General features: G+C 39.4%; 1 protein-coding gene and 1 pseudogene across 2 annotated transcripts; both read right to left on the reverse strand.

The window, feature by feature from the left end:
• Positions 1 to 4,210: 4,210 nt before the first annotated feature.
• LOC111326085 (uncharacterized) lies at positions 4,211 to 5,141 on the reverse strand (annotated as a pseudogene).
• Positions 5,142 to 10,369: 5,228 nt separating this feature from the next.
• Positions 10,370 to 13,503, reverse strand: LOC111326075 (transmembrane protein 53). 2 transcript variants are annotated; one of them, XM_022930008.2, is made up of 2 exons: positions 13,389 to 13,503; positions 10,370 to 12,086 (listed from the first exon to the last, which is right to left on the reverse strand). In XM_022930008.2, exons 1-2 carry the CDS (start codon positions 13,429 to 13,431, stop codon positions 11,170 to 11,172), a joined length of 960 nt encoding a protein of 319 aa, XP_022785743.1. In that variant the 5' UTR covers positions 13,432 to 13,503; the 3' UTR covers positions 10,370 to 11,169. The 2 variants fall into 2 exon arrangements, with proteins under 2 accessions (XP_022785743.1, XP_088590312.1); XM_088734186.1 differs by having other exon boundaries at positions 10,370 to 12,184; positions 13,389 to 13,483.
• Between the last annotated feature and the right edge of the window lie 3 nt (positions 13,504 to 13,506).

The raw sequence follows: 13,506 nt of genomic DNA on the forward strand, positions 1-13,506 counted from the left end.
CTTGTTTAAATAACTGACAATCGTCTGAGATACTCTTTTACTGCACACTCCAGGACCAACTTATCCTCCTGCCTAACACTCTCAAGTACTCCAAGGAACTTGTAACGCTCACCATCATCAAGACATGGTATTCTAGTCGACTCCGCAACTCTCCCCCATGAGACAGCAGTCACTTCTACCCCCCTTTTTACATGGGCCACCGCTCACTTCTTTAGGTTCCACTGAAGCCCCACATCCTCCATAGATTACTTAACCATCTTCATAACCCGTTAAAACTTACTCTCCGATGCAGCGAAGATCTTGGGATCATCAATATACAAGAGTCCCGTAACCTTGCTGTTAATAGGTTTGGACATCCGGTATCCTTCAACGGCTCTGATCTTCCATGCAACTGGGTTCAAGCATACGGTGAACAGCCTCGGGCACAATGCATCTCCCTGTGGTAACCCTCTGTTGAACTTAATCCTCTCGGAGGTCTGTCTCCCTTCCCTTGTTATCGCCACTACCTTGGTGTTCCAACTCTTACACAGTTTGGCAATGACTATACACAACCATGTGGGAAACCTGTGCAACGTCATCACCCCATTCAACCGACTATGATCTACAGAATCCTACGCCTTTTTTACATCAATCCAGGCCAAGCTCAAATTTCGCCTCCTCCTATGACAATCCAACGCAACTGTTCGATCGATCAATAGGTTGTCTGTTGTTCCATTGCATCCTGCACGTGCCCCCCCTCTGCGCACCCTCCATTAGATCGTTTTCCTCCAGATGCTGGTTTTTTGTGACAAGCAGACACGAAGTGAACCACTTATAAAGCGTGTTTAGACAAGTGATGGGTCGTTGGTTGTCGCTGGTAAACTCTCCAGGTTTTGGGATTAACGTTGTTTTCCCTTCACAAAACCATGGTAGATACTCTTCCTCATACTCGGAGATCACACGGAATGACGAAATAACACCCTCATGCAGCGCTTAGGCACGTTTCCATCAAAAATTGGCGATACGATCCGATTCAGGTGCGCTCCAGTTCTTCTTCCGCGCTAAAACGTTTACAGCCTCACTTGTAACTAGGTCCCAGGCCTCCTCCACTGAAGGAGGGACGCGATCGTGAATAATAGCTCTTAAGTCATGCAGCCATTCCGCACTTCCGTTTCCAGCTCCGTTCCCTTTCATAATTCCTTCCAAAAGCTACTTGCTTCTTCGATATTAACAAACGCCTTCTCCTCTATTTGCTCATCCCGTTTCCCAGGGTCTACATATTTTGGACGCTCACTCTCTTTCTCGTTAGCCAACACTCTTCTCATGTATCATCTTTAAATTGTTGATTAATCAAGCTTACTTCATCTAGCTTGTTGCCTCGCAAAAAGCCTTTCTTCAGCTTTCGTAAAGAGGATTTCTTCTTCTCAGTATACCCGACAAGTGATGCTATCGATAACGTGCGGCATTCCTTCTGTAAAATGTCCCGGTTCCTCCTCCCTCTGTTGGTTAGCTTTCGGTTTTCTGTCAAGCGATCCACTTCCGCTTTGGCAATTGAAATCTGTTTCCTTATTTTACATACTTTTTCCACGTACAAACGGCGCCGTTTCTGTTGCTTACTCTCTCCAGCTAATGGTCTTTTCGGGCCTTTCTTTTTCCAACCTTTGTACAACAAAAATGCCATAACAACACAATACAGCACGCAGCTTGCGATCCAAAGATACGTGAACGGGTTGTCCGTAGGGAGTACTTTCTGTTGTCTCATTACCTCTGCCAAGGCTTGATTGATGTTCTCGAGGTCGCGCTTTGTTGGCTTCTCCTTAATACGGGTGTCAAACTCGCGAGCTTTGTACTGACCTTGGCAGGTGTTAATTTGGCGTAAGATGGTAATTGATGATTCCAGCAAAGTGCGTGCCTCTTCACTGATGGTACTCGTCACTCCCTCGGGACTAAATCGTTCTCTCATATGCAAGATCTGTCAGTCTGTATATTACCATCTGCACAATATCAGACACATTCGAAAGTATATATTACACAGGATAGCACCAAGCTTCTTGTGAAAGCAGTAATTATGGTACGGATTGACTACTGCAACGGCCTATTATATAATGTACCCGCTGTACATCTGTCTGAGCTACAACGTCTTCAGAATACAGCAGCGCGTTTAATTACTTTCACGCCTAAATTCGATCACATGCTGCTGGTTTTTTTCAATTTTCATTGGCTTCCTGCTGAATATAGGATTCAGTATAAAATAGCTTTATTGACTTTCAAGGCAATTCATTTTAAAACGCCACAGTATTTGAGTAACTTGTTGTTTATCAAGGAAAATAGCAGGTACTCTTTACGATCGGCGTCTAATGGTCTGATACTTGAAGATACTAGTTGTCGGTTTAAAGTTACATTGGGTGACCGATCGTTTAAAGCATCTGCCCCAAGAACTTGGAATGGACTGCCAAGAGAGATAAGAGACCAGACTAATATGACCACGTTCAAGACAATGCTGAAAACGCATTTATTCAGAAGAGCATATTTCAATTTTCTCTAATTAGTCTCATGTAATTATAATGTAAATAGTTTAGTTAGTTTAGATACTTTTTTTTATTTAATTATGTAATTTATTATACTATAGGTGATTTTGTATTTTGTAAAGCGCTTTTGATCATATGTGAATGTAAAAGTCGCTATAGAAGTATTAAATATTATTATTATTATTATTATTATTATTAAATCCAGATCTTCCTACACAGCACACGAGTTAGCATTTTGCAGCCCGTTAATATCTTCACACAATTCTTCGCTAACAATCTCTCCCTCCTTCCTTCTTTCACTTCCCCCAATCCCTGCACTCAAACTATCTGCAACACTACCGAAAGTCTTCTCTAGTCTGGTGGCTTGATCCCGCAGATTTTGACTCGTCAGTGCGAAGTCACCATATCCTTTCTCTTCCCACATTTCTTTCATCACCTGCATATAGCCCATCTTTCGTCCGTTATTCAACCGCGGTGGATTATCTGATTTCACCATGTCCAAAGCTTTCTTCTTGCATTCCAACAAGTCATTGTTCATCCTAACACTCCATCGTATCCTTCCGTTCGCCTGTTGTCGTCGTCCATCCGCCATGACACAAATCACTCGCACATCCAAACAAAATCAAAATCAACTCAGCTAAAACTCCCGCTCAGAGACGCCAAATAGTCTCGCAAAACTGCTTGACAATCTGCAAAGTATGCTAGACACTTCTTTAAGGATACTCTGGCGCTCTAAACTTGGCCTGCTTTCGATGGGAACGGATTTTTATGAGAACACTCTAAAACACGTCCACACTACTTGCCACCATTCATTAAATTATTATTATTATTATTATTATTATTATTATTATTATCATTATTTTTAATATGTAGCTTAGTTTACTGAACTTTTAATTTTTTTTTTAGAGAACTGCATTTTATGAGATATTTTTAAGGAAAAATCTATTACTATTATTAAGTTAATACCGAAGAGATTCAAAACTTTTCTCTCAGTTAGAGACTTTTTAAACTTGTTTTGTAATATTTATACCTTCATTATGATCATCATTATGATTATTATAAGAAGTGTGTATCCATGAGCTTTTCTGGAATTTTTACTGGACATTTTGACGCATTTGTTTTCGATTTTTAAGCATTTCATCATAATTTTTGTAAATACTTTTAGTGATTATAGTGAATAAAGATTGTTTTTTTTTAAAAAATTATCATTATTATTATCATTATTATTCTTATTTATCAGATTATTAGACTTTGAATCAGTTCAGATTTGACTCCGTTTTTTATAGTTTTCCAGACGCTTTGACATTAAAAAAAAAGGAGTAGATGTGAGCCGAAAGTGAGTTATTTTGGATCGTTTTATACGCTGTTAATATTTTATATTGTAGAGGATTTTATGGAAATTATTGCTAAATAAAGATTATTATTATTATTATTATGATAAATATAGTTATTAGAGCAACATATTACGTATTTTGTTGAAGAAATAGGAATTGGGACAACCCAAATTTGATACAATTTTGATTTTTGCGTGTGTGTTGAATAAGCCAATCTCGAGCAGCATTTGTAAATTGCCTATACGTAGTGAAATTTACAATTGTACATCTAAAAACACAGATAAATTTTCCATTATTATAGTTCCTTAAAGCCTTGCTCTTTTTTCTTATGGTGCCGAGTTCAATCCATGAGCCTAGGGCAGTCATAAGTTACTTGATGGATAGAATCCTCCTCAGTATACGGGCAGCTCCAAGGGGAACGGTCTTCTGTAGCTCTGCTATTCTGATATTGCCTGGGATCTTGCCAATGTAGCTTTCTATTCCCTTCTTAACCACTCCAAGAGCTCCAATGATCACTGGGACGGTTGTTTTCAATCCCCATGTTTTCTCGAGTTCGATTTCAAGATCTTTGTGCTTGGAGAGTTTTTCTGCTGTTTTCAAAGAGGTGTTCCTTTCTGTGGGGATAGACATATCGATGAGCATACAAGTTCTCTCCTCCTTGTCTTTTACCACTATGTCTGGTCTGGTTGCTTTATCTCTCTATCAGTTTGGATTGGCATGTCCCAGAGTATAGTCGCTGTTTGGTTTTCTGTCATAGTAGATGGTTCATGTTCGTAGTGTTTATCTTGCACTTTGATGTTGTAGTGTTTGCATATTGTCCAGTGGAGGTACGCCGCAGCTTTATTGCGTCTTCGTATATACTCTGTCTCGGCAAGTTCTGGGCATCCGGAGACAAGGCGGTCAATTGTTTCTTGAAATTGCCCACAGATTCTGCACATGGGGTCGGTGCCATCTTTCAGGATCTTGTTTCGGTAATAGTTGGTCTTAATACATTGATCTTGGGCAGCGCTAATGAAACCTTCCCTTTCTGATTTGAGGCCAGGTGAACTCAGCCAATTGTGGGTTTGGTCTTGGTCTACATTCTTCTCTTTTGTTCTTTTTGGGCATTGACCATGCAAAGGCTTTTCTTCCCATTTGCTCTTGAGTTGTTCTAAAGCTTGGTGTTTGGCTTTCAGTTTTACCCCTCGGACATAGTTCGTTGTTGGCTCATTCTCTATCACTTCAGCCTCTGGTAAGTTGAGTTCTTGCCCATATTTGGCAGCTTGATGGTGTATGGACATGGTTTTCTTGCCTCGGTCATGACCCCGTCCCATTTTTACGAGATAATCATCTTTGTTGTTGAGATATGTGTTTAGGCCAATTGTGGTTGTATTGTAGGTAATTTCTAATTATTATTATTATTATTATTATTATTATCGTTATTATTATTATTGTTATTGTTATTATTATTATTATTATTATTATTATTATTATTATTATTCGAACCATTACGGTGAGTTGTAATGGTTTTTTCCAGTCTGGTGAATAACGCTCTTTTTTCCATGTACCTCTGAGCTTATTTTTGCAAAATATGTCAGGAATAAAAGGAACTAACCGCGAAGCTAGGCCTTTATAGATTATGCTAGTAAAAGTAGCATATTATGATTGCATTTTTTTTGCGAAATTATGCTAAAATTATGCTCTTTTTTCCAAATTATGCCCCTTTTTTAAAATTATGCTCTTTGAAAAAATTGCAAATTAGTCCAAAAAATACATTTTTTAATTAGAAGCCGTTAGTCTTCAAGAAATAAACGCAACAAATCCACAATGAAATTGAAATAAACATGTGGTTCAGTGTTAACATGCACACTAGTACTAGACTATGCTCTCATGTAGCTTAGCTGCGATTGCGCCATTTTGTAATTTTTAGCCTTGCCTGATGAGAGGTACTGGGACCAACATGGCCTACAATGTGACTTCTGGTTCCGGTGCACCCCAAACCCGGGCTCAGACCGTTTTAGACGCCGCTCAGTGATTCACAGTGAACTACAAATGCTACTACTTAAACTGAAACTTAAAACATCGAACAACGTCACCAAGTGCTTGGGAGTAGAGATGAACAAAGATCAATTTTTAGCATCAAAAATGATCCGATAATTATCAAAATATGCGAATTATGCTAGCATTGCTACTTGGCAGAAATTATGCCAGTTTGCTCAAATTATGCCAAAAATTATGTTAGCATAATCTATAAAGGCCTACGCGAAGCTCGCGGCTTTGTGAATTCCAAACGTAGGCGAGATACTTACGTAACAACTCAATAAGGAGAAAAAGGGCCCAAGAGACTTAGTAAGCCAATGAAAGAGGATCCCAAAATTGCCCAAGATACGAATATAAAATTCCAATGAAAAAGAATCCTAAATGTAAAAAAGAGGCTAACGTCACAATCGGACGGAGAAGGAATCCTAAAAGTGCGCATGATTTTAACGTAATACAGTCGAACCTGTATTAAGCGGTCTCCCGCGGGTAATGGCGGGGTTACCGCTAAATACATGGTGACCGCTTGATACAGGTTTCACAGATGAGAAAACATACATAACGCCATTTTAAGCAATAATTGACCAATTAATGTACAGAATCTCTCTCAAAAATACTACTTCGTCTTTAATCGGATGAAAGAGAATGCTTAAGGAGGGCGACATACAAACGTATCAGTTTAATGAAAGCGAACCCTAAAAGTGGGTGACATTCGAATGTAAAAGTTGGTTTGTAATCGGATGAAAGCGAATCCTAAAAGTGAGCGACATTCAAACGTAACAGTCCAATGAAAGTGAATCCCGCTAAAAGGAAGCGTGATACGTGATGCTACACTTCTATATCTACTTTGCTCTTTTAGTCTTATAAGAAAAATAAAATAAAGCAGTTTGATAATAAATAACTTATGAGAGGTTTTAGTGTGTAGTATTGCTGAGTATGTGTGGAGGCGCGGTGGCCTCATGGTTAGTGCGCTCGACTCCGGATCGTGTGGTCCGGGTTCGAGCCTCGGCCGCGACAACAGGGACTTTAAGCAAACCGCGACGGCTACGGCAACGAGAACGTGGAAAAACAATAGATCTAATTGGCAGAACAATAGCCCAGCACGTGCGTTTTAAAACTTTGTACATTTCTTAGCCGTCCTTTGCAAAACAACAACGTGAAATCACCAAAATTTGCGTCGTCTGCGAAGCGAAACCGCGGCGGCAATTTACTTTAATTTACATTTGGAACTCAACGCTACTTTTATGCGTTATGTTGAGTTTGAGGTCTGGCGCCCTATAAGACGGTAAACGCATGGAGCCATTTTCGAAGTTCTAACTAAAAGTGAAAACTCACTTTTTAATCGACGACTTCCGTGCCGTTGCCGTCCTGACTGCTTAAAGTCCCTATCGTGTTGTGTTCTTAGGCAAGACACTTTACTCTCACAGTGCCTCTCTTCACCCAGGTGTATAAATGGGTACCGGCAATTTAATGCTGGGGGTAACCCTGCGATGGACTAGCATCCCATCCAGGGGGGAGTAGAAATACTCCTAGTCGCTTCATGCTACAGTAACCGGAGTTAAGCACCGGCCTAAGGGGCCACTAGGCTCGTAAACAGACTTTACTTTTACTTTACTTATTGCTGAGTATATTTACTCTTTGAACTTTGACTCAACCAACGGACTCATCCAAATACGGCTCAACTCGTACTTACACTCAGCAATACTACACATGACAAGAGATATCTACCCAATGGCAGAGAATCCCAAAAGTGCCCGACATCCTAACGTAGCACTCGGGTAAACTGGAATCCTTAAAGAGCTCGAAATCCCAACGTAATGAAAGAGAAACCTTAGAGTGGACGAGATACATACGAAACAATCGAATGAGAGAAGATTCTAAAAGTGCGCGAGGTACTAACGTAACGGTCCAATGAAAGAGAATCCTGAAAGTGCACCACGTATTAACCTAACAAGTCAATGAAAGGGAATTCTACAAAAGCCCGAGATATTAAAGTAACAATCGAATGAAAGAGATTCCTAATAATTGGGTGAGATATTAATGTAATAATTGGATGAAGGAAAATCCTAAAAATTATGAGATATCAAAGTAATAATCGAATAAAAGAGAATTCTCAGATTGCGCGGAATACTGAATTGAAGTAACAATCGAATGAAAGAAAATCCTAAACGTGCGCGGGATACTAACTTAACAATCCATTTAAAGAGAATCCTAATAGTGCGCGAAAGACATGCATAACAGTCAAATACGAATGTAGGTTCATCCTAAAATGCAGGAGACATTCATGAAACTTTCGAATGAAGGAGTACCCTAAAACTGTGCGAGCTACTAACTTAAACTTAACAATCCAAAGAAGAAGAATCGTTCATCTGCGAGAGAGACTAGCGTCACAATCGGATGTAGAATAATCCTTAAAGAGAATGCTAAAAGTACGCGAGACACTAACAGCCAATAGGAGAGAATCCCCGCTAAAAGTGCGCATGACACTAACGTAACAACTTAATGAAGGTGTTCTCCTAAGAGTGCGTGAGAGAGAGTACGTAACAAATGAATAAAAGGGAATCCTAATTTCGAATGAAAGAGTATCTTAACCTATTGACGTCCAGTGCGCCCGTATGCGCCCATGTGGACCCACACCCTTTCTACGCCTTGTGACGTCATCACTTTTAACCCTGGAGCACGACTTTGAGCACGTACTTGAACAGGTTGAAAATATCTTACAAACGATATCAGAATGAGCGCAATCGAGTGAAGGAGATTGGAGAAATAGCCAAAAAACCATGTAACTTTGACCTGAAAATCTGCACGAAAATCTTGTTCCATTACCCACCTACCTTTCTGAGCATGTTTTGAAAATAATGAGTAGTTTCCTAAAAAATCTCTACATAAAAATGAAGCCTACTAAATTTCCAACAAGTGAGGAGAAACTTCAGGCAAGGAAAGGGGAAAAAAAGGGCAGGAGAAAGAGAGAATTTTCAGGGTGCCATTTTGCATTTGGATCGAAAGGCCGTCGAGTGTACAAGCTGTCAAGGGGGTTGTGGTAAGTTTGAGCTTTTAAAACCACAACAGTGACCCGAAATCTGCTCGACTAGCTTCAAAACACAGTTTTTCACAAAAGCTGCGGCTATTAATGAGTTAATAGTACACGAGATGCCACGTACCACTCCAATGAGAGATTCTCTGACTGGAGCTGATTCATAATCTCATTTAGGGGACTTCGTATTTTCTCCGCCTGAGGTTGTCCTTTTAAGGCCGACAAGGTGTACTGCTTCCCTTTGCAATGCAAGGATCGATAGGAAATTTTTGAAACTCATCGAATAAAGTGGTTCACGGAATCAAAGGCCTTGGAGAATTAACTGCAAAAACCCTAATCCAACCTCAGGTCTTGATTCATTTCATACGATCGAATTGACTGCCAGTCTTTCAGGGAACAGTATACTGTTATTTAATGGCGTACCCTTTGAGAATACCAAAGTTGCACACGGTATACCACAGGGCTCCGTACTCGGGCCCATACTCTTCGCCTTGTACACAAGCGATCTACCGAAAGCAGTTAACACTGCAACGACTTTCCTGTACGCCGATGATAAAACCATGTACTGTGCTGGTGAATCTGTAGACCAGGTAACAACGACGCTGAACAAAGCTCTAGAAGAACTCACCTTCTGGTGCAAACATAACTCCCTAGTACCACACCCCAAAAAGTGCGAGGGAATGATCCTTAAAACGAAATCATATTATCGGTCCCTCAGGCAGATTAAAAATTAACCGGCATCTCATAAAGTGGTCCTTAAGTTCTAAACTGTAGGTGTAACCATTGACAACAAGCTTACGTGGACAAATCAGAGCTCAAGAGAGGGTTCGTCAACAAGCTCAATCTTATCAAACGCAGCCGCTTTTTACCCAGGAATTCGCTTTTAGACCTACATTTTAAAGTCATTTTACCCTCGGTCACATATGCGCTACCAATTTGGGGGTGTTGCACAAATAAAAACGAATTTAATTCTTTGAAATCCCTGCATCATTTGTTGGGCCGCAAGAGTTCTACATAACCTCCCGCGCGACATGCCCTCTGAGGATGTAAGAAAAACGGCTAACTGGGACTCTTTATTCGGCACTTATAACGTCAAAATAGCCACCTTAATTTATAATATCTACAACCGCATAACTCCATCATGCTTGGAACATATAATCTAAAGGAAAGAGTCTAACTGTGACCTCCATCATCAACATCGTGTTAGCGCACGTTTTGAAACTTTTTATATGAAAAACTTTTATTATTTCTCATACAGGATCCATTGTTTGGAGTATTTTAGAACCGTTCGCTGTCTGCGCCAGGGATTGCGCCAAAAGGGCAAAAAAGTCTCACGTCCTCAGAAACTTGAACTTTAATGAAGAGTCACCGCAAATGGGCCGTCCCCAAACTGACAGGGATTTCGCCTTTCACTGCCGAATTTATTCATATCTTTTATTGTACATATTTCACTTTATATTGACTACATTCAGTTCAGATAAATTTTAATTTTTTATTATTTTATTAACATTTTTTACACGGCCCCATAAGCAATATTAGCTTTAAAACCCACCGTGTTTAAATAAAAGATGTTGTTGTTGTTGTTTCAGGGACTTTTCTCTTGGAAATGCTTATATTAGTTATCCACAAGCAATAGAGCACAATATGACTTTTACACCCAATTCCAGAGCAGAGCAGAGCCCTGATGATGCCTACAACATGTTTTTGATAACTCATATTGTAACTCACCATAGAAAACTTCAATACCAAAAAATAATTTAAACACAATTGTCTATAGTCATTTCCCATATCTAAGCAATTGAAAATCTCGCAATTAAAAAATATTTAATCCATTTTTTATTTGCCACTCATGCGAATTTCAGGTGGTGCACTAGAGGGTAGCTTCTCAAATTCATGAGGGCAACAGCCAATAAATGAGGCATAATTGGGTGACATGCATGAACTTTGATACCCAATGAACACTCAGATGAAAATCTTAAGGGTTTTGATCTGAGATGAAACATGGTTTTGATCTCACCTCAAATACTTGATACTGCAATTTTTTTTTATTGTTTCAGTTGAGAAGTCATCTCAAAAACTTGTGCTCCATGTTTCATTGGGGGTTCCAAACACCTTGAAACAATAAAAGCACTCGGCCTGTGGCCAAGTGCTTCCAGCTGTTCATCAGTGTTTGGAACCCCTGATCAAACACTTGCACTTGTCTTTGGTATATTACTTAAGAAATTGTTGTGTAGGCTACTTTTCGAGTTTCAGTTGTAATTTACCTAACAGTGAAAATTCACTTTTTCTGATCATGGTATGAAGTTAAGCAAAAATCAGTGAACAAGTTCAGTACCTTTAAGTACTCATCAGTATGTTCTCTGTAATGATTGACATGTTCTGAGCTGTCCCAGCATTTGGGTGTAACATGAATGCCCTTGTGTCTTCTTGCTTGAATATAAAAGTCAATGTCCTGGTGTGGAGCAAACTTGTCTGTCTTTGAGTAAAAAATCAACTGTGGGCATAAAAGTGGAGATTCTTCCATACCTGACATGTAACGCTTCACAGTACCATTTAAGTAAATAACAGGAGGGATAAAAGCAGTCATGCTGTACCATAATGCTGCTTTAACAATTGGATTTTTGATCATGTCAGTAACACTCTCTTTTGTGGCTTTCAAACTTTTAATGTCTGGATTGATGGGACAGCTGTCAAAGATTGTCCCAACAACTGGTACTGCTTGATAGTATGCTGTGGTTGGATATGAGAGGGCTTCCATTATATGAAAAAACATAGCACAGCCACCATTGCTGAATGCATAAAGGAACACAGGCCTCTTTTGACAGTTGAGATCAACTAAAAGATCCAAAATGTAATGGCCAATTTTTTTAACCTTGGTTCCTGGTCTAAGAAATGTGTTGATTGGCTTTGCAGGAACACAGATGGTGTCATAGGACTTGTCTTCAAAAATCTTGCTGTACTTTTTAAGATGTTTTCCTTTAGAGCTGTTCCATCCAAGGATAACTGCAACAGGAGTATCTTGGGTTGATGCTGTTGTTTTAGTGATGACTGCCCCAAACTTACCAGAAGATAAATTTAGGGATTCACCAGATTGCATTCCACACACTTTGTTTCCGTTAACAACAGTCAGATGGTTAAGTACTCCTCTGACCTTAGAGAAGGTGCCACAACTGAAAGTTCTTTGTTGGATCAACTCTAAAATTTCACCATGATAAGTGTTAGTTCTGGAATAACTGATCAAGATCATACAATAAAAGTATCTGGATAACCCATATGACCCTGTGGGAATTCCTCTAGGAGAGAAAGAAGGAAGAAAGAGAAAGAGCAGCTGAGTTAGGTCAAGCTTGTCAAGAAATTAATTGGCTGTCTGGCATGATTTATAGACCATGTGATTGTAGGCCAGATAGCTTCCTTTGAATTCCCCCCTTCCCCTCCCAATTAGGCAAAAGTACTCACTACTTCACAATGTGTAGATATGTAAAGAGGTAAAACAAAAGTATCAATACCAAATATTATGCTACAAGCTTTACAAGTAAAACTGTCATCAAATTTAATTTGGAGTTACTTAATTAACCAGCAACACGACAATTTTTCCCTTAAAAAAATTATTGACTCCCTAAGCCAAGCATATCAAGAACACTATGCACTACTACACTATAAGGTTATACGAGTTTTTGTTATATGGCTGTGTCTGACAAGGACTGGGAACTACTGAATTCACGAATTTGATTGGCTGAAATCAATATTGAAAGTGGTCTAGGTTTTCCCATCTAGACCAGCATCTAGACTGGTCTAGAAAAAAAGGTACAAAGAATATAGAAAATTGGCATATAAGACGCAGCCATATAATAAACATCTTATCAACCGAGCTAGGTCGGTCTGTTTGGGAGAATCTTGACCTCGGTCGCTGGTACAGACCTCACTGTGTTCGGTCTGTACTGGCGACCTCGGTCAAGATTCTCCCATACAGACCTCCCCCTCGGTTAATAAGAACTAAACGATGCTTGGCGTGCACAATATTTACTTCTAAACACTATTCATGAGAATCATTTGTCCTGGTATGCAATACGAACAGGCCTTAGCTATCATGAATCTTCCAACTGTGAAAGACCACCATGAAAATATGTGTACAGTAACATTTCGCAACATAATGAACGATCCTCAGCACAAATTAAGCAAACTTTTACCACCCCGCTATGTATAGCTCTCATAGGCACGAGCGTACCTTTCCTTTGCCACTTTGCAAGACAAATAGACTTAAAAACAGTTTTTTTATTGCTTCGGCCAGAATAGACAACAGCCACAAATAATGTACAAGTTCCCCCTTACGACGAACTACGTATTTTTTAATAATAAGATGAATTCATGTACATAGTAATTTTTATTTTATATCTGTGAATACGCAATTCAGTTCATGCTGCGAAGTATTTACCAATAAATCTAAACATTTTCTTAAAATGTTATAATATCTCAGTAAACATTTCGAAAAGTGCTTACCTCCAACAAAAGTTTTAAACCTCAGAGGGAATTTCATCGTCATTGGGTAATATTTTGAAAGTACGATTGTCTTCGACCTTATTCAGAACTCTGAGAATGCGCAGTTGAAGTTCCCCCT

This window comes from Stylophora pistillata, chromosome 9, assembly GCF_964205215.1.
Source record: "Stylophora pistillata chromosome 9, jaStyPist1.2, whole genome shotgun sequence".
Classification (NCBI taxonomy): domain Eukaryota; kingdom Metazoa; phylum Cnidaria; class Anthozoa; order Scleractinia; family Pocilloporidae; genus Stylophora; species Stylophora pistillata.

Bases quoted from the DNA above. Each gene is read 5' to 3' on its own strand.
- LOC111326075 (XM_088734186.1), bottom strand. From the start codon at position 12,138: ATGATCTTGATCAGTTATTCCAGAACTAACACTTATCATGGTGAAATT.